Consider the following 20,834-nt stretch of genomic DNA (forward strand, 5'->3'; position numbering starts at 1 on the left):
GTAGAGAAAGTGGAGAGACAACCTGTTATATTCTGATATTTGTGGAAATGCTTTGAGTTTTTCTTCCTTCATATAATTTTGGCTATGAGTTTGTCATACAGGACTTTTATCATGTTGAGATATCTTCCTTACTTTCTTAGTTTCTTCAGGCCTCTGATCATGGACTGAATTTTGCCAAAACCCTTTTATGTATCTACTGAGATGATCTTGACATTTCCATCTTATATAATATGTTTATTCATTTGGGTATTTTTAAAAACTGTGTTCTATGTGGTATATACACACATGTATGTGAGAATGCTCACACCCATGTGTGCCTAGCAGCCAGAGGAGGGTCTTTGATGTCTTGTTCTATCACTTTCTTACTTCTTTCAGACAGGGTCTCTTTTGAACCTGGAAAAAAGATGACAGCATGCAAGCCCCTCAGGAATCCTCAGGTTTCCAGGCCCACGGGCACATAAATGCTTTTTGTATGAGTGCTGGGGTTTGAACTCAGTTCCTTATGCTTGTATGGCAACATTATTGCCCACTGAGTCCTCATTTTCGTTCCCGATGATGTGGTCTTTGAGAATAGCAGCCTCTCTGGACTCTTACAGGTTTGTCCCAGGGACTGCTAAAGTGCTGGAGGTTCACCATTTACCAAATGTCCTGAGATAATGGCTCTCAGATTCTTGGTCTTATGTTGTTGAAGAATAAAAACAAAACAAAATAAAACAAAACCCAAAAACATGGATGAAGGGCTGGCAAGATGGCTGAAGGGTTAAGAGCACTGGCTGTTCTTCAGGAGGATCCAGTTTCAATTCCCAGCATCCACATGGCGACAAACTACTGCCTGTAACTCCAGTTCCAGGAGATACAGTGCCCCCTTCTTGCCTTTGAGGGAACTGCACATACATAGTGCATAGACATACATGCAGGCAAGACACCCATTCACATAAAAGAAAGAAACATGGATGGAAGAGCATGAGCAAGAGAAAGCAAGCTTAGTAAGCAAAGAACAAGAAGGACTAAGGTCCTGTAGTGGGGCATCCTGAGGGCGTGGCTGTGGAGTGCCCATGCAGAGGCGTTCTATAAGATTTATAGCAAAGACTGAATTTTAATGATATTGGTTATTGGGTGTGGGTTTATTGTGATCTGAGCCAGTGTGTGGGGAGGGTGGAGGTGCACAATTTTGGGATGTTTTCTTGACCCACCTGAGGAGAGGATTGTGCACTGCTTGCCTGATTAGAGGCTTGTCATGTTTTGAAGTCCTTCCAACCCATTTTTTATTTATTTTGTTAGGTGCTGTCCTTGGGGTTTGTCTGTTAGCCAACTGCCTTTGCTAGTGTTGATGGCTGACTGCCTTAGCTTGTGCTAGTGACTATAAATTAAAATGGGCCTTTTTATTTGTCTATGATCTCTTTGTTCTTTCATTACAGTTTACTATGTGCCCTTACCCACACTACCCATGGAAGCTAACTCCTGACTGATTTCGGATTAGTGAACGTTCCTTATATCTTTGAAATGAAGCCATGCCGACCTTGGAGAGTGCGCTTTGTGATGTGTTCTTGATAATCAGAGAGATTGGAATATAGTTTTCTTGTGATTTATTTTCTGTTGGCATGGGAGTAATACTGGTTACTGGTTTTCTAAAACTATCTATTCAGTGGAATAGTTTGAGAAGCATTAGTTTAAGTTTTTTTGAAGGTCGTGTAGAATTCAGCAATAAGTCCAGCTGTGTCTGAATTTTTTTTCTGCTTGAGAGGTATTTTTCCTTAAATTACTGCTTCAATGTTACAGGTTTCCTTAAGTTATTTATCATATCTTGGCTTGCTTTTGACGGGTCATAAGAGTCCAGAAATTTAGCCATTTCTTTAAGGTTTTCCAGTTTGATGGAATGTAAGTTTGAAAAATATGTTCTAATAATTTTCTGAATTTCCTTGGTACCTTGTTGCTTCTCTTGCTGTTGATTTTTAGCTTTACTCCATTGTCAGATAGCATACAAGAAGTTATTTTTCTTTATCAATATTCTGTGTTTGTTATGAGTTGTTTTATGTCCTATTAGCTGGTGCATTTTAGAGAAAGTTTCCTGGGCTGCAGAGAAGAATATGTTCTGCAGTGTTTTCTTAGACTCTTCTGTAGATGTCTCTTAGGTCATTTGATCTACGATTATTTAACATAGATATTTCTGATTATTTTATTTTTCATGGGATACTTGGTTTATTGGTGTGAGTGGGTATTGAAGTCACCCACTGTTTTTGTGTTGGGGTAAATCTGTGTCTTCACCTCTCCCAGTGCTATTCTACGAAGGTGGATGTATCTGTTTGGCACTTGCATGTTTAAATATGTAATGTCTCTTGTGTTGATGGGGTTGTCTTTATCTTTTCTGACTAATTTTGGTTTGAACTTTTATTTTGTTGGAATTCAGAAGCAATAACTCCCACTTGCTTTCTAGATCTATTTCTTGGAATGCCTTTTCCAGCTTTTCACTCTACGATTGTTTTTGTTTTTAATAAGTTGTATTTCTTCCAGATAACAAATAGATGGATCTTGTTTTATAATTCATTCTACTAGTCTGTATCTTGGGGTATTTATTAGTTGGGGGTATTAATATTCAAAGTTGTTATTGGGAGGAATATATTAACTCTTGTCTTACATTGATTTTTTTTTTTTTGTGTGTGTGTGTGCAGTAGTTTGTATCTTCCTGTTTTTTGAAGTGGAAACTTAAAGGGGTCTTTGGAAAGTCAGTTGTGTTAGGTGGTATGTTTTTCTGGGGCAAACAAATGAAGGAGTGTTTTCCTGAAGTGGACACAGGTGAAAGGCTAAGGCAGACTAGTGAATGAACGTTTCACTGAAGCAGACACAGGAGAGAGGATGTTCTGCTAAAGCAAGCACATGAAAGGACACGTGATGAAGGGCTCTTTGTTAACAACACACATGTATTGGTCTGCCTTACATTGCATAGTTGTCAGGACTCTGGAGAGAAATTCACCAAAATCTTCTGGCGGTGTACCTCGGCTTCTTGTTGCTTCCTGCAGACGTGGACTGATTGGCAGAGAGACGTCAGCTGATACAGACACACGTGCTGAGGCGGACCCGTGGAGGTCTGTGATACTTAGAGGGCGTCTAAGTAGAACTCGCTGGACAGTGACGGAGGCTGAGCTAGGCATTTTTAGAGCTAGCTGTGTAATGTTCGTTAGTCTAAAGTCTTGGCTGATCTTTTACTTTGCTGTGAGAGGCACAGCTGAGAACTTCTGGCGCTCCTCCTGGTCCCTCCTGCTGACTTCTGCTGAGACTGAGGCCTGGATGTCTCTGCTAGGTCGTGCTACTGCCACTGATTCATGTTTGCTATCCCTATTCTACTGAACTGGACTGCTGGTGTATCTGTAAAGTGACTGTGAGTGGACCAAGCTGCTGTTGCTAACCTTGGAACCAGATTGTCAGTTTCCAGACAACACAGACTGGAGTTGCTCGGAAGAACCTTTCTGAACAGGTCCACTTCGCCATAGCTTTTCTTTTCCACCACCTCTGGTGGGTGATGGGAGGTTAAAGCGTTTAAGAGCCGTCATTAAAATTAAGGTTTGAGAAAATTAAAATTACAGTTTTATTCTCTATTTAACGAAGACAGGATCTTCTGTAGCCCAGGCTGGTCTCAAACCTTGTTTGTGGTGAGGTGACCCTGAGCTCCTGATCCCCTTCCTCCTCTCCCAAGTGCCACCATTCCAGGTATGCACCACACAACCAGCTTACTTTAAAGGAATGCCAGCATACACCGGCAGTTAGCTTACTAGGGTTTTCCATATAGGCCACGATCATCTGCTTTTCACAGAGGTTCTTCTGCCAGTGGACAAAGAACACATGAGCTGGCACTGAAAAGGAAGGCATGTTCTCAGGCCTACCTGAGTGGGATCACGTGGGATCCTGCACAGTGTTTGAATCAGGCCTGCAGTGGTTCTGCAGATGCTAATTCTCTCCACTTGGAGTACTGTGCTGGCCCTTATAGCATCCTGAGAAGTTTTAGACCTTGGTTCATTTGGATGCCGTTCTGGTTGGAAGGCACCCTTCCAGCCCCAGCCCCCGCTGGAGTGAGGCTGGTTTGTTGGGTTGCATTCCAGTCTGAGGATCCTGTCAGCAGGCATCCTGTCTCAGAAACACCTGGACCCAAATGAACCAGACACACTTGCTTTAGAGGGTTTGTATTGTATTGAATCATGAAGGTAGTTGTGGGAAGGGGTGGGACATTTAAAGATGATCCTGTATTTGCTGTGAGGATACAGCAGAGAATCTTTCAAAAAAGGAATTCTCTGCATTAATATTAACTTACCAGCTTAATACACATTTTAGTTTTGTTAAAGTGTTATAATACATTTTCTCACTGAGATCCACGTTTTTCAGTTTCTGGGTTAAAAATAGGCCATTGGCTGCAGTTGTAATCTCACACTACAAAGCAGTTTTCTCAGCACAGCTCCCTTCTACCACAGATGCACTTTTTAATGATGGCATCCCAAAGCCTGGTGACAGAGGGGGTATTGGAGTGAGTGACTGCTGAGGCTCCATTTGTTTCCCATAATTTTCTGCATGTTTATTTCAAATGAACCATAAAATGACTGAGTGCCAACATGTGGTTTAAATAACAAATAAGAGTTGGCAAATGAGTGTTGACTTAGAATTTAAAGTTTTATACATCTGCCATGACTAACCTCTGAGCCAGTTTTTAACTCAGCCCTAAGTCTGTGTTAAATAATTTATCAGTAACAACTTGGATTTTTTTTCCTTTCTGCATGTCAGGCTTCTGGGAGTACCTGTTCATAATTGGAAAACACTTATCAATAAACCATTTTGGTGAAATTTCATAATAAATTCATTCCTTGCCAAGTTTTATGAAGTAGGCATGGATATCCCTCAGGGATCCTTTTTGTCCTATTTTTGAATTATTATTGTTTATACTGCATCAAAGCATCAATTTCAAAATAACATGATGCGATAAAACTACCTGTGCAAAGGCTCCCACTGAAGTCAGATGTCTGAACCAGAGCACGTTGCTATCCTCTCTGATGACTGGGCGCACATGGCTGTCTCCTCCTTCTTTCTTTTCTGGGGGCTGTAGTGTTCATAGCTGCTCTGCGTCACTGTGCCTGTCCTCTGATGTGTAAGACGGACAGGGGAGATGGAGAGTGCTGATGTGTCGGCAAGAGGAGAGGCCACATCAGATCTGAGTGTCCTGCAGTGGGTGACCAGGCCTCAACTAATTTCAAGTCATATTTAAAAATCAACATCGCATTAATAAGAATATTCTGGTGGAAGAAGAAATAATGCAAAGAGCTAAAATAACATTCTATATTAATTACCAAAGTTCATCTATAATCCCAGTTTTATTTAGCCTCATGTTTTATGTTCATGGAAAACCTTTTTTTAAACTCAGATATTAGCAAGGGGGAAAAACAGATTAGCAAGGAAACAGAACGAAAAAAAAAGTGGGCATTAAATTTGTGTATACAGGATCATTAAAAAATGAAACTGGAGTGGGGTTGGTTGGGTTTGTAAAACCTACTGTCTCAATTGGGCTGCAGAAGACTTGTCGATGAGCAGACACCTTGTAGAGTAAGGGGAGGTGTGGCATGCTTTTGGACAAGCAGGTGACTTTGGAAAGATTGGTGGCACTCACACTATGGAATGTGGCAGCTGGTGCTGGGGTCAGAATGGTGTAACATTGACCTCCAGGAAGGGAAACTTCCGAGTTGCTTCTGGGCATTTATGACCGTGGGCTTCTTTTAATCAGCTCTTCTTTCAAGCAGATAAAAAGGTTTTAGGAGCGCCATTGCCTTCCACTCAGAATAACTTTCTTGTTACAGTAGTGTGTTCTGCCTTAGTTTATGTCATAGCTTTTTCTTCCTGATTTCTGAGAATAGTTTATTTATAGCATGGTTATTCCTCTTTGAAATACATGTTCCTTCTAAGCTGGTTTTAATGAGCTGTTATTTTTATGTCTAGGGCACATGCTCATTTCATGGTTTGTGAGCTTTCACACAGCCCTCCAGCCTGGTCACCTCACGTAAGAGGCGAATGCGGAGCAGGTCCCGCCAAGCTTTCTACGCAGCAGGTCAGATGGCCTTCTCACGCCCGACCTTTCTGTTGTAGCTGCTTAGCTCTGCTGGGTGTCTGGAGAGCAGAGACAGTGGGTGTGTAGATGAACTGCCTGGCTTCACAGGGATTCATTCAGCGGCAGCACGGGCTTGGGAACATTTTGTCATCACCAGAAGAGCTTCTGTCCCACAGTCCACCATCCTAGCCAGCACCTTAGGCTGCGGGTGTATTTCTTTTGACAGCTTGAGCTGTGTGGGGTTATACTGTAAGGTCACCTTTGCTGTCTGCCTCTTGTCACTGCTGCCCTCTAGTGGTTATTTCTCCAGCCCATTTCTCCACCAGGTAAAGAAACACTAGATGGGAAGGTCGCAGTCACCGCACACAGCCAGGATACAGCTGAAGGAGCACACAGTATTCAAAGACACAGACTCCTGTAAGGAACTGCGGAGTGGAGTCTGGCCTCTCAGATATTCTGTAGAGAGGGACAGGGCTAGGTCTGCTTTCTCCTTGAATTGGACTGGAAAAGATTTCATTTTGTGATTGGGTAGGTTCAGCTGAGAAGTAGGATCTTACTGGGTAAGGCAGGTTTAAGGGGATCTGAGATTCCTCCTGAGGAAAAGCTGCCAAAAGAGCCTTTCTTTTGGACAAGAACTTGGGAGTCAGCCATCTTTGATCAAAGTGAAAGCAGTCAGAGGTCAGCTGGCCTGATCCAGGCCCCTTCCCTAGCTGTCTACCTACCTACTTAGGACTTAAGTGCAGTGCGTCTCAGCTTTTCCAGCACTGCTCCTTTAATGCAGAGTCTCATGTTGTGATGACCCCAACCATAAAGGTACTTTTATTGCTGCTTCAGAACTCTAATTTTGCTACTATTTGGAATTGTTGTGTAAGTATCTGTATTTGTCCAGTGGTCATGGATGACCCTGTGACCCACAGGTTGAGAACTGCTGCATAACCGTCTCCCATCATTCTTTAGCTATGGAGTTCAGTCACACATGCAACGGTTGCCTCTTCCTTGGGGTTGCCCAGTAGTGTTTAGTTGAGTAAGATGTGACCATTGGCTCTTCTGTTCCCCTACAGGTAGACATTGGGCTGCCAGCTTTGGGCCCAGGTCAATAAAGCAACCCTGCCCATTTCTATACACATCTTTGTATAGATATTGTTGTAAGTACTTAGTGGGATATGTGGTTAATGTGGCATATAAACTGGACAGCCATGGGGCCTGAAATTCTAGCCCTTGAGAGGCTGAGTCAGAGGGTTGCAAGTTCAAGGCCAGACTGGGCTGCATGGGCAGGCTTGTCTAAAAAACAAAACAACAAAACAAAAACAACTTCCTGGAGTGACTGGGCCATATTAGACCTTTCCTGGCCATTTGAGGGATCTAGTTGCCCCATATCCTTGCCAGCGACGGATAGGTATTCACAACTCTGAGCTTTCCTGATCCATTATGCAATCACCTTATTTCTTTCTTACTCGGCTGTTGCAGCTCAGCCCTCCAGTCTAACGCTGAATAGAAGTGTTGATCACTGAATAGAACTCCCAACAGCTTTCTCATGTTCCCGTCTCTTATCAAAGGTGCATTCAGACCTTTCTGTTTTTGTTTTGTCTGTTTATTTGTTTTTGCCATTTAGTGTTAGATGTTACTTTCTTTTACATGTTTTAAATTTTAATTTTATTTCAATTATTTAACACTTCTTTATGTATGTGTGCACATATACGTGTATAATTTCCTACTACTGTGTGTGTGTGTGTGTGTGTGTGTGTACGCGCCCATGTTCATGTGGAAGTACCTGCTACAATGTGCGTGTGTTGGGGATGGGGCGGGGTCAGAGGACAGCGTATGTAGTCAGTTCTCATTTTCCTCCATTTTGGCCCCCTAGGATCAGGCCCAGGTTGCTGAGGCTGGTGGCAGGCACCTCACCTGCTGTGCTGTCATGTTGGCCCTTATCCTTAAGGACAAAAATTCCTTACTGTTCATAGTGGGGTAGGTATTTTTGCGTTTTATGATAAGCATACAGTTTTTTCAGGAACGCTTTTCATATCTATTGAGGCGACTCTGCAGCGTTTCTTCATTCTGCTCTTAACTCTACGTGCTGTCAGAATGACAGGCAGCTTCCCATTTCTCACACCGCTGTCAGAATAGCAGGTCACCTTCCCATTCCTAGAGCATTCTTTCACATGAAGTATCGGCAGTGTTGGTAATTTGGATTCACTTTAGGTTTTTTGTTCTTTTGTTTTTTTTTGTTTTGTTTTTTGTTTTTTGTTTTTTTTTTTTTTTTTTGAGACACGGTTTCTCTGTGAAGCCCTGTCTGTCCTGATTGGATTCACTTTGCAATATTTAGAGTTTGCCCTCCCTTTAAGGACTTAGGAGCACAGTGCCCTCATGGTTTCTAAGTTCCCTTTCTACACAGAATCTGTGAAGCATGTGTCCCCCAGGACAGTGTGAGTCTTTCACAGGTTGTCTTTGTGCTTACTTTGTCTGTGCGTGACTGGCTAAGTGAGATGGAACTGGAGGGAAGTGTTGAGAAACCAGCTTTGCTGCAGGGAAAGAGGTTTGGATGTTAGCACCTGCAGAACAGTCAGTGCCCAGTCAGTCTCCAAACTAAGTGGCACAGCGAGCGTGCAGTCCCCTGATGGGACCATGTTGCTTCTGTTAGCTTCTGACGTGGGTTTGAGTCATGCGACCTCAGATGGCCCTGTGACCCTGTCGGGACCAGTCTCCAGCCCCTCATTTTGCTCATTGTCTTCTCTGCTTTCTTCTGAGCTCATAGATGGCCATGTGGAGCTCTCTCATTTTCTCTGTTTTTGCATGTAGACTCATTGGTTTTGATTGTGCCCTGGGTCAGCTGAGGTGACAGGAATAGCAAGAAGAGTTCCTGTCCTTTCTGTGTTCAAGGTCTCCACAGCTCTCTGGCCCCAAACACCAGTGGCATCTGGTTCATTCCTGATAGCAAGGGCACCTCTGCTGCCTTTCATCTTTAGTCGCCTGTGCCCTGTTATCATAGCGTACATAGCACGTGCTTTTCTAGTTTACCCAAGGCCCTCAGGGGCCTAGCACTTTGTACAAGGAACTCTACAAGGGTGCCTGGGGCTTGGTCCTTTGGGAGGCCACAGCAAGAAAGAACAGTCCGGTCACTTAGGAAGCAGTTGACTGCTCCCTCCTGCAGCTGTCAGAATGTCACATGTGCCCTAGTGAGCCTCGGACTTAAACCGCACTCACCTGCTGTAAGCCAGGCCCTGTGCTGGCACTGGGTATGACCCTGTGCATGCTGCTTAGAGCAGCGTGTAGGCCTGGTGCTCGTGTCACAGCTAAGGGGTCGAATACCGCAGCCCAGCTGGGCCTCCCGTCAGCCCTCCAGCTTGGCTGTGCTTAAAACAGAATGGTTTGAATATGCACAACTCTACAGTTGCTTCTTCTACACTCAACATCCTCATCTCAGTGGTTTGCAAGGCTCAGTGTGCACAGGCCCCTCCAGTGGGGTTGTGTGTCACAGATGTCCTATGGGCTGTGTAAGAGAAGTGTACATAAGTTGTAAACAGACTTGCAAATGTTCCTTTATGCCGCTTCCTTCTGGTTCTTCCACCCCTGCAAGGTCTTTCTGTTCCAGTGTAATATGTCCTCCACCAGCTCTGCTTTTCTTGGTCCCCTTTGATGATTCTACAGTCCTAGTATAAGTGTCTCAGAACATCCATGCATTCCTGGTTTGGACAGGACTTAAAGCACATGTTAAACAAGAGAGAAGGTGGCCATAAGACACAGTGAAGTTCCAAGGAAGGGCGAGCTCGCGCACCACCCCATGAGGTCTCAGAGGGACATGGCTGGAGGCACGTGGCTTTATCAACTGAACCATTGACAGCTTCCCTGGGAACAAGTGCTATACAGAGAAATGTCTGCCAGCAAATAAATCCGCTCTTTCCGCCTTACTCTTGCCTACCTCCCAATGTGATATTTGAAACAGGCGTGACTTAGTCTGAATACCATGAGTAGGAGAAGGTGCCGTCCTTACCCATCTGTTCTCCCCTGGTCCCTGAAGGTCCCCGGAAGTCTGCAGGTATTTGTTGTAAAAACACCATGTAATTTTTTTCAATTCGAATTCATGGTGGTCTGACAGGATGCAGAGTGTTATTTTAGTTTTCTTGTATCTATTGGGATTTGCTTTGTGTTTGAGTATGTAGTCAGTTTTGGAGGAAGTTCTATGAGATGCTGAGAAGGTGCTTTTTGTTTGTTTGTTTGTTTGTTTTTGTTTTGTGCTTGGGTGAAGTATTCTATAAATATTAGGTCCATTTGATGTATAACATTAATTAGCTCCAGCATTTCTCTGTCTAATTTTTGTTTTGATATTCTGTCTGCTGGTGAGAGTGGGTTGTTGAAGTCTCTTACTATCAGTGTGTGAGTGTCTGTGTGTGATTTTAGCTGTAGCAGTGTTTCCTTTGTGAACCTCAGTGTCCTTGTATTTGGTGCATAGATGTTAAGAACTGCAGTGTTCTCCTGATGGATTTTCCCTTTGATGAGTATATAGTACCCTTCCCTATCTCTTCTGATTAGTTTTGGTTTAAAGTCTGTTTTATCAGACTTAAAATTGTAACCAATTTGCTTCTTAGGTCAGTTTGCTTTTTCCATAGTCCTTTTGCCCTGGGGTGACGGCTACCCTTGATTTTGAGGTGTGTTTCTTGAGTGCAGCAGGAGAATGAATCCTGTTCTCCGCTGCTTTGTTAGCCTGTGCCTCTGATTGGGGAATTTAGAGCATTGATTCCGAGAGATGCCCATGAGCAGTGTCTCTTGGCATCTGCCATTTAGTTGTGCTCTGCCCCTTCCCTCTCACTGGTTTCCTGGTTTGGGATTCTTTGTTCCTTTTGTTTCCTGACTGTGATTAACCTTTTCAGGCTGAAGTTGTTCTTGTAGTGCTTTCTGTAGGGCTGGATTTGTAGACAGATCTGCTTAAATTTGGTTTTATCATGGAATGTCTCTCTCCATCTATTGTGATTAAAAGTTTTGCAGGGTGGAGTAGTTTGGGCTAGTATCCATGGCTGTCTCCAAAGTCATAGAAGAAAATTTTCCTAACTTAAGGAAGGAGCATTTGGAATACTAAGTAGACAGGACTGGAAAAGAGACTCCCCTCAACACATAATAATCAGACAATAAAATACAGAACAAAGAAAGACTATTAGAAGCTGCAAGGGGGAAAAGTACCATAAAGGCAGACCTTTTAGGATACTACCTGAAGTCTCCATGACCTTACCAGGTCTAAGAGCCTGGGAGAAGCCTGCTGTCTTGTGGGCTGGCTGTGCTGATCTTTCAGGGTGCCTTGCCCAGCTGCCACATCCGGTTTCTTCTCTGAGGTCCTTGTGCCTAGCCCCCTGGAGCTTACTGCTTTCTCTGTATTCTTCTCTGTGGCATTTCTGGGTCCAGTTAGGAAGAGAACAGCCTCATAGTGTAGCTGAGTATTGATAAGTGTCTACCAGTCCCTCAACCCTGGTGTGTATGTGGGAGTGCAAACAAATAAGAAAAATAGTGGGTTAGAGACTAGTTTGACATTTCCTGTGCCTGTGACAAGCCAGACACTTACTGCTTTTAAGTATCTCATGTGTTCATTACTTTTTTTCTTTTTTGTGTGACTGCAATGAAATACTGGACAGAAAACAACCTAAAGTAGGGAAGGTTTGTTTCTCTTACCTCTCTTCACTGCGTTAGTGTCATGACTGACACAGTAACATATAAGTTGATGCACTGAGTCACTTCTGCCCAGCTGGAATGACTGTGATGATTCTATAGAATATAAAGATGGAGCTGCACTGCCTGTGTCTGATGCCCACGTGAGTGGCAGAGTGAGTAACAGTATTCCCTCCCATGTAGGCTTTCGGACTTATTTGAGCTTTAGCGTGCTCACCCTTACCTTCTTCCCTCTGATGTTTCTTCCCCTCCCATGCCATACTGTGCTTAATTTGGGAAGCTATCTTGGAGTGCTTTATTAACCTAAAAGGAATTCATTTCAGTATTAACCTTTTTTTCTTTTTGAGATAGGGTCCTCTACCCCCACCCCTGGGTGCTGGGATTAAGGAGGTGTGCCATCCATCCCACCCTGCATCTCATCACTGAGTTCTATTTCTATTTCATCACTGAGTTCTATTTCTTTTATGGGAACACTTTGTGCAGTGCTAGTAAGTGGATTGATATGGTTAAGTTAAAACGAATCTTGAGTTTGTTTAAACTTCGTTAAAATTTCCTTGAGTTTATAGAAAGTTGTTGGTCATTTTTGCTCAGTGTAATGACATTTACTCTTACAGTATATATTTTTTAAAGATTTATTTATTTTTATTTATATGAGTACACTGTAGCTGACTTCAGACACAGCAGAAGAGGGCATCAGATTCCATTACAGAAGGTTGTGAGCCACCATGTGGTTTCTGAGAATTGAACTCTGGACCTCTGGAAGAGTAGTCAGTGCTCTTAACCACTGAGTCATCTCATACAGTATATATTTTTGGTCTTCAGGTTTCCTAAGTCATTCATATTGTATCATTTGTAGCTTATAACCTACCGTTATTTATTTTAAAAGTATCTTGTTATGTAATTGTGCTATGGAATAATAAAATTATAGAAGTAAATGATACTTTATAAATGATATTTTATAGACTTTCAGTTATAATCACTTCACTGTGTGTTAAAATACTAGAGGGTTATTTATCTTATGATCATAAGGTTGGAAGCATTGCTTGAATTCAAGTTACCATACTTGAGGTCAGGTAAGTCCTGCTTATGATACAACTGTGTACATTGTTCGTGTCATTAGTGATGCCAGCACTTCCTGCTAGGGACATCCGCATTTCACTTTCTCTAGTTCCCCCAGGATCTTCACATACCCTGCAGGGTAGAATTGTTACTATGCATGGTGCAGAGTGGAATCCATGTTGGATTGTAGCGAGGCACCCTGCTTCTGCCTCTCTGATGGTAGGTCGGTTTATTGTTACCCACTTGTCAGTGCCGTGCACCTTAACAGCCTCACTCAAACAAAACATCTTAAATGGAGGCATTAAACAGGTCAACAGTGACCATTTTGTAACTTTTGGTGCGATAAAATGGGTATGTTGTATTTTGGAATGGAAGACCTCTGAGTATAGCAATTCATTTTATTCATCTATAAAGCATTGTAGAATAACAGCTTGTCTGTTTGAAGTATGAAATTCCATGTTTTGAAGAAACATCCATGTTGTTGCACTTCAAACCAGACATGGGGATTGGAGGCAGCTCTCCAGTAGCCCATGTCCTGCCCATGTTAGGAACTGCATGGAGCTGTGTGTGCTTGACGGCTGTGTGACCCACCTCCATAGTGATGGCTTCCTCTTACTGTGAATGACAGCAAGCAGCCTGCATGGCCTTGACTTAACATTTGAAAAAATTTCATATATCAGGAGCTTATGAGGGACCTTTCAGTGCTAAAAGCCCAAACTGAAATGATATACTCAAGCATTTACAGCATGTTTGGCTGCCTTAGTCTGTCAGCCAATCTTATTGTAGGGAGTAAAGCTGGAGTTTACTGTAGGCTTTCTTTGTATAGCAAAAGTTCTAGGGAATAGTTCAGTCAGGCTGCTCCAATATATTATATATAAGTTGCCTCTTTAAGCTGAAAGAATATTATGCATAACTTGCAACTGAGGCAAAGGGCAAAATGTTTATCTATGGAATGAAATTAAATAGTCTTAACAGCCAAGTAAATTCAGGTAACAGTCTATGTAGTTTCTTAGGTCATTTTGATAATAAAAAAGAGTAATTCTAGCAATAGTTTTTATAATCATTTAATCCTTTTCATTACAGGGTGAAATTTAACATTGTTATAGAGTGTGATGCCTTCACATTTGTGAAGGAAAAGTCCCAAGAAGAAACTTAGAATTAGAAGACTCTAAGTCCTTCCCGCTCTTCCTCTTGGCTGCATCTCATGGCACAGTATGATTTTTTAAGGCTTTAGACAAGATCTTAGAAGCTTGTTTTAACATCTTTTAGGCTTTGTATTTGATTTCATTGAAAATACAGCTTTTGAGTATCTGGATGGTCAATAACAGAATCGTTCTGGGAACTGAAACACCAAACTTCGTTTAACTTCTTGTAGGACTGTGATGTGCAGGGTGGTTTTGACTGCTTGCTCATGACATGGACTAGTAACTAGGGGTAGTTACACTGTGTGGAGTTAATAAGCAGAGAAACACGGTCAGAGGCCTCAGTAGTTAGGGCTCTGAAGTCAGATGGTCTGGCTCACGAGTCACACAGCTTCTTTGAGGCCAGCCTGCTCATCTGTGAGCAGAGTGATGACCGCACTGATAGGCTTATGGCTTGTGAGCAGGTTCAGTGAAGTATGGCTTACTGAGGCCGTGGTCATTCTGTCCCGTGGTGGAGTGCTCTCTGTAAACAAACACTTTCTAAGTGTCGTGATCGTGACCTTTCCTGATGACTGTAGGGGACCTTCCTTCTCCCCATCTGTGGGGTTTACTGTAGAGTCTGCCGTGGAGCACTATTCACTGACCGTTTCTTCTTCTTCATGGGTGCGGCGGTTCCCTCCTAGGCAGGCAGTGGGTTGCTGGAGTCTGCCGTGTTGACGTGCTCCTGCAAGTGGCTCTGGAATTGTTGGCTTCCCTTGCCCTCCATCCTCTTCCTTCCTGTCCATCGCCCTGCACTTTGTTTCCTTCATGCCTGCCTGTCCTCCATCTTCCCGCGCTGTGCTCTCCTCACACTTTCCCCACTCCTCCTCCTCGCCTCTTTTTGCTTTTTCTTCCTCCCCTTTGACTTTCTGCTTGTCGTCTCCATTTTTCTCCTCTTTCCCTTTTCCTCCCCCTCATCCGGTCTCAGCTGCTCAGCTGCCCTTCTGAATGCTCACACCGCTTGCTGGGGTGCACCGCTTGCTGGGGTGCCCCGCTTGCTGGGGTGCACCGCTTGCTGGGGTGCCCCGCTTGCTGGGGTGCCCTACTTGCTGGGGTGCCCCGCTTGCTGGGGTGTACCGCTTGCTGGGGTGCACCGCTTGCTGGGGTACACCACTTGCTGGGGTGTCACTCTCACCTAGAACCTGGCCGGCTCTCACTGTTGCTGTTACTGTGGGAGATGGCTCGTGTCTTGTCTCTGTGTCAGGTTTTCTCTCCACGTCCCAGGGCTTCACAGTGCTCTTTATGTCCCTTGAGCTTGAAACAGAAGAGGATCAATGGCCAGGGTCCATCAGCTTCTTAAACATGCACTGCGCCTGCTTATTTGCTTAATACTGGTTTTACTGCAGCCATACTTCATAAAATGAAACACTAATAATTACAGGTTCTTACAGTAATGCCAGATCAACCACTGATTTATTTTTATCTAATCTGCATGATTTTTCTCTCTCTCCAGATTCCTTTCTCCTTGGTCCAGTTTCCCTTGTGGGAATCCTTGAAAGTAAGTTTTTTAATCATCATGTGAAGATGTTCCCTAGTGCCCAACAGTGTGGGTATGCGATGGAAAAAGATCATAGTGAGTAGAAGTTTAAATCCTCCAACTTTCCATCAGCTGAGTGCTTCCTCGGGTGACTTACAGTTTCAGACATTCCTGAGGTGTGTGCTGTCAGGTACAGCAGGTGGAACTGAGACTCGCGTGTGAGAAACATCTGCTTCGCTCCCCCCAGGACTGCCTTTTTTCTCCACATAGTTGAGTGGTCTGTGAGCATGTGTGGGTGAGGGGGCTTGCAGGAAGAGCAATGAGGGTAAGTGGAAAGACAGTGAGGTCCAACCCCTCCAGCCCCTGGGCAGACAGAAGGAGCGGCGGCAGGCTGCTGAGTCCTAGTGGAACTAGGAGACTTGACTGACTGTCTTGGGGTTGGGGAGGATTACTCACCTGTTTAGACAGAAGGGAACACTTTATGTGGTGAGCGTTGGGAAGGTGGCTCAGCAGGTGGAAGGGCTTGTCACACAGGCCTGACAATCTAGTTTAATCTTTAGAATCTACATAGAAAGCCAGTATGGTAGTGTGTCCCAGGATACCCATGGTGAGCTGAGGTGGCAGCCGTGGGCTGGGCGCCTGTGGGCTGTGCGTGGAATATGCTGAGGAAAGTGCCCCAGCAAGGTGGGGGGTGAGGACCAAAGGTCACCCTCTCATCTCCACACACCGGCATGCACACATGCACAGAAACTGATTAATTAAATCACTTAAGCATGCATAGGCACTGCATCTGTTCTTCCTCGTAGTGCTGTGAATGACGTGGGTCTTAACCAGCATTGTAAAGGACTTAATAAAAAGTGTGGTACATGGTTCAGATCGTCATTATATACAACCTCAGGACTGCACTGTGCACACACACATGGAGAGCTATACTGAGTCTGTATGGCTGTAATGTGGACTATATGTCTTGGTAGGATAATGGTCACGAGAGATGGAAAATTCTTGTTCAAGTGAGAAGAGTTTATAAATAATGAAGCAGGAAAATGGCAAAGTATCAAGGTGGGAATTGGGCTGGGGACAGCTCGGCGGTGCAGTGCTTGACAGGCATGCTTAAAACCCCAAATTCTGTCCCCTACCACTGTAAGAAAAGGAACAGACAAAAACCAAGCTGATGCTTTAATGGGTTTCCTGTGCATGGTGTATCTACAGAAAACACTCTTTAAAAGTGTCATAGGAGTTAGTTTGGACTCCAAAATAAATCCTATTAAAGTTGCGTACTGAAAAATAATAAATGAATTAAAAACGTTGCTCTTTTTAAAACTAAACTGGAAGCTGGAGCTGGCCAGGTGGCATTTGCCTTCAAGCCTGATGGCCCACGTTCTGTCCCCAGGATCCATGTGGTGGAAGGACAGAACCAAGTCCTAAAGAGTACCTTCCTACCTCCGGCTCATGCCACTCTCCCATGCATGCACATGCACACACACACACACACACACACACACATGCATGTGTGTGCCCCCTCCGCTCCCCAGCACTCAAATAAATGTGCGTCTTTTAAAGTTTCAAATAAACTAGAACCCTAAAGAGTTATCACATGTGATAGTTTTATAAGGCACTGTCACTCATTCAGTGGCATTACAGGGTCCTTTGTTGTCTTGTGTCAGTGCTTGCTTCCTGGTGCAGGGTAAAAAACAGATTCCTTGGCCCATTTTTCAAGGCGTGATGTAACAGCCATCCAATGAGAAGGTCACATTCCCTTAGCATACCAGGTCCCTTTTCAGTGTGTGACAAAAGAACAGCAGGCCAACAGCAAACAAGAGCCCTGTGTAAGCTCCTCAGTGACCAGCATTCACAGACACCAGGGCCTAACAATGACCAGCATTCACAGACTCCGCAAATGCTAACGCCCCGGCACTCCGCATCCGCAGGAATGTTTGCAGGTCCAAAGATGGAAGGAGTACATGGTTGGTTCATTTCTTTCCAGAAATTTAAGAACATTTGTAGAATTCTGGCTAGCTAAGAAATTGTTAGGGAATTTTGTAGTAATCCCAGTTCTGTGTTTAAAGTTCTTTGTAAAGTTTTAGTTTTATGTGTTCCCTGCACGCTTGTCCCCATACATGTGCACCTGCTGCCTGTAGAGACCAGAAGAGGGCATTGGCTCCCGTGGACCTGTAGCTACCGATGGTTGTGAGCAGCCATGTGAGTGCTGGGAACTGAACTCGGGTCCTCTGAAGGGGCAACCAGTGCTCCTAACTGCTGAGTCATCTCCCAGTCCTGTTAACCGCATGTGTGGAGTGGTGCATAGTTTTAGTTCCTCAGGAATACAGTGCATACAGTAAACAAAATGCCCCAGTTCTGAGGGTGCTGAGAGCCACTATGGATCACACGGCCCGGCTCGTGCATGTTCCTGTGTTGCCCTTTCTGCCCCAAATCCCCAGCCGCCACTGCTTTCCATTGCCCGTAAGAGGAGAGTGTGCCAGGTAGCATCGCGTGCTCGGCTTCCCTCATCTACAGTGCGGTTGGCTTTGTATTGCGTTTGCCCTGTGGCATTTCAGAATGTGGCTCCATTCAATACTGATAAACATTGACCTATTCCCAGGTCTCCCTGGTCATTCATTGAGTTTCTGTAAATACCCACGTGTAGTATTTATATGGACATCTCTCTCTCTCTCTCTCTCTCTCTCTCTCTCTCTCTCTCTCTCTCTCTCACACACACACACACACACACACAGAGAGAGAGAGAGACAGAGAGAGAGAGAGGGAGAGAGAGAGAGAGAGGGAGAGAGAGAGAGAGAGAGAGAGAGAGAGCTGCTCAGGAGTGGTATCCCTGGGCTGGAAAGAGGGTCTGTGCTTAATTGTGTAAGAATTCATACAGCTGTTTCCTTAATTGTATAAAAGTCCATAAGGGTGTGCGTGCTTTCCAGTGCATTCTGCAGTCTCACCAGCACTTGTGAGAGATTCCTGTTCGGTGTCCTTGCTACATGTTCATGGCTTTAGAGAAAACAGCCTCTCTTAGAGTCGTAGACTGCTGTCTCATCAGAGTTTTGATTGGCATGTCCCTCAAGATTAAATGGTGGTGTCCATGCCTTCTGTGCTTTTCTTTAACATCTAAACATGGGATCATAGAGTCTTCGTGGAAGCAGAGACCCTGTGGCCGTTGTGCTGTGTATGTGTGTGTTTATGGTTTTATCCATGTAAGCTGCTTTTGCCATCATATAGCGCCATCGTGTTGTGTGAGGTGATTTCTCCATTGTGCTCGTGTGGGGACATGACTTAGGAAACTTTCTCAGCCAGGTCCCTAGCAGAACGTAGTACGTGGTGAGCAGTGGGAGTCTGGAGGTGGTGTGTGGATACCACTGTCCTAAATGTTCTTTCTCCAGATCACAGTGGTCACTTTCCTTTTAAGCTGACTTCCTCCAGCTGTCCCCCACTTCTGGGCTAACCACAGCTATGGCACTTCTTATCCTGACAGACCTTGTAGCATTACCATACTTTTCTCCTCAGCTTGGAGGGGGCAGTAGGCCCGCTCGTAAGCGTGTGGCTCAAGGCGTTTGCCTCCTGTGCGTGCCAGCCCAGGGTTCACAGCAGTCTGATTGGCACCCTCATGGAAGGTGTCACAGGTGACCAGGTCAGAACAAGAGACCCAGCCTTCAGTAGAACCCGGGATCATTCCAGACTTCCCCTTCACTTCTCTGTGTGTCCCATCAGCAAAGCCTTGCTCAGGCCGCAGAGTCCAGCTTACCCCGGCTGTGCCTCAGACGCATCCCCAGGTTTCCCTCAGGGTATGTAGACACAATTTTTTTCTTGCCAAGTTGGTCCTGAACTTGGAATTCTGCCTCAGCCCCTGAGTGAGTGTGGGACTTACAGATGTGTGCTGCTGTGTCCAGCGTGGCTTTGCTCTGGGTTCCCTAACTTCCTTCTTTCCAGATGGTCAGGTGCTCTTTTACTGAAGTGAGTCACGTCCTGTGTCCTCTCTAAAACCTTAAAAGAACTAAGTTCCTCCTCCTCCCGAGCCCAGTCCCTCGCCTAGTCCATTCCTCCCGGTGCAGTCACCTGCACTGCTCCCCCATGGTCCCGTGGACTCGGTGTGTGTGTGACACACTCTACTGCATATCACTTATTTGTTCATTCGATGTGTTGTTGCTTGTGTGAGAGAGACATTCACTTTTACTTTTCTAATGTGACAAGTGATAATGATACGTGTTTAAGGTATGTGACACAGTGGGTATTTCAAAATACGCATTCATCATCTGACTGGGCGTTTTCCAGGGGACAGAGTGATAGAGAGGAACGGTGCAGCAGACGCCTCAGGGCTGGAGAGACGGTTCAGCAGTCACTGCTCCTCCAGAGGACCTAAGTTCAATTCCCAGGAACTGTAACTCCAGCTCCAGGGAGTCCGACGCCATTCCTTCTGGCTTCCTTCTGGCTTCCATAGACATCCACACATGCATGCTGTGCACTCACACATTTTAGAAACTCTCTCCTGTGCCACAGGTAGTCTACTCTTTCCCTCAGCCTCCTCAAGTCCAATTAGTCAGGTCTTAGACCCAGTGAGATGCTCCCATGCACCCTCTTCAAGGTAGGACTTTTCCTTGTGTCCTCCCTGGGAAGCACAGCACCTGGGTAGGCTTGTCTGGCATTTCAAGAGTTTCTTTAGTAAAGCACATGCTGTCCCTAAACACACTTACCAAAGACATCAGCTGTGGGAGGAGCAGATACCGTGGCAGGCCCTGGATGAAGGCCTGCATTTATGTCTGTTGTTCATCATACAGGACTCAAGTTCAGCCTCTCATTAGGCTGAGATCAGAAAGCCAGACATGCAGGAGACCTCTGTCCTCACGTCGGATAGGGCTTATTTTTGCTCATAGCACCTTTTTTTTTTTTTTTAAACTATGGCAACAGTAGTGGCCATAACAAAAATACTAAAAACCATAACCAGCATTTCTTCAAGGTACAGTGTGCTGGGCTCTGTTGTGACCATTCTGCTGGGGTGATCTGGTGCTAACCTATGTTTCTCCTCTGGAGATAGGTATCATTTGTCTTTATTTTGTACCTGTGAGAAGAGAAAGGGGGAGACAGACAGAGACAGGTAAACAGGTGAAGGCAGCTCTTAGGGACCAGTGGGCTTGTGCAAAGGTCACCCCAGAGCCACCCTTTGTAGGTATCTGTGTCACATTGCCCACAGCACACTGCTGTGAAGATGAATGAGCATTGTCATTGGCCTGTCTGTGTTTATGGCCATATTCTTCATGTTCTGCCCTCTGTACCGTGTGTTGGGAGGTGTTTGCTGATTGCTGAAGGTTAGCTGTCTTTCCTGATGGAGTTCTGCGCAGACTTGTATAACTGTTGTACTGGCTGTTTTCTTTATAGTTTCCTTCAGAACTAT

The 20,834-nt window shown here is 44.7% G+C and overlaps 1 protein-coding gene across 2 annotated transcripts in view; it reads left to right on the top strand.

The window, feature by feature from the left end:
• Positions 1–20,834, top strand: part of Slc25a26 (solute carrier family 25 member 26) — a 93,716-nt gene that overhangs the window by 54,612 nt on the left and 18,270 nt on the right. The window contains exon 6 of one of the 2 annotated variants that reach the window (XM_052174380.1): positions 15,425–15,469. The exons of the other annotated variant lie outside the window; for it this stretch is intronic. Coding sequence (XP_052030340.1) covers positions 15,425–15,469 — 45 coding nt within the window. The remainder of the gene's footprint in view (positions 1–15,424; positions 15,470–20,834) is intronic. 2 annotated transcript variants of the gene reach the window in all.

Source organism: Apodemus sylvaticus, chromosome 2 (genome assembly GCF_947179515.1).
Source record: "Apodemus sylvaticus chromosome 2, mApoSyl1.1, whole genome shotgun sequence".
Taxonomy (NCBI): Eukaryota; Metazoa; Chordata; class Mammalia; order Rodentia; family Muridae; genus Apodemus; species Apodemus sylvaticus.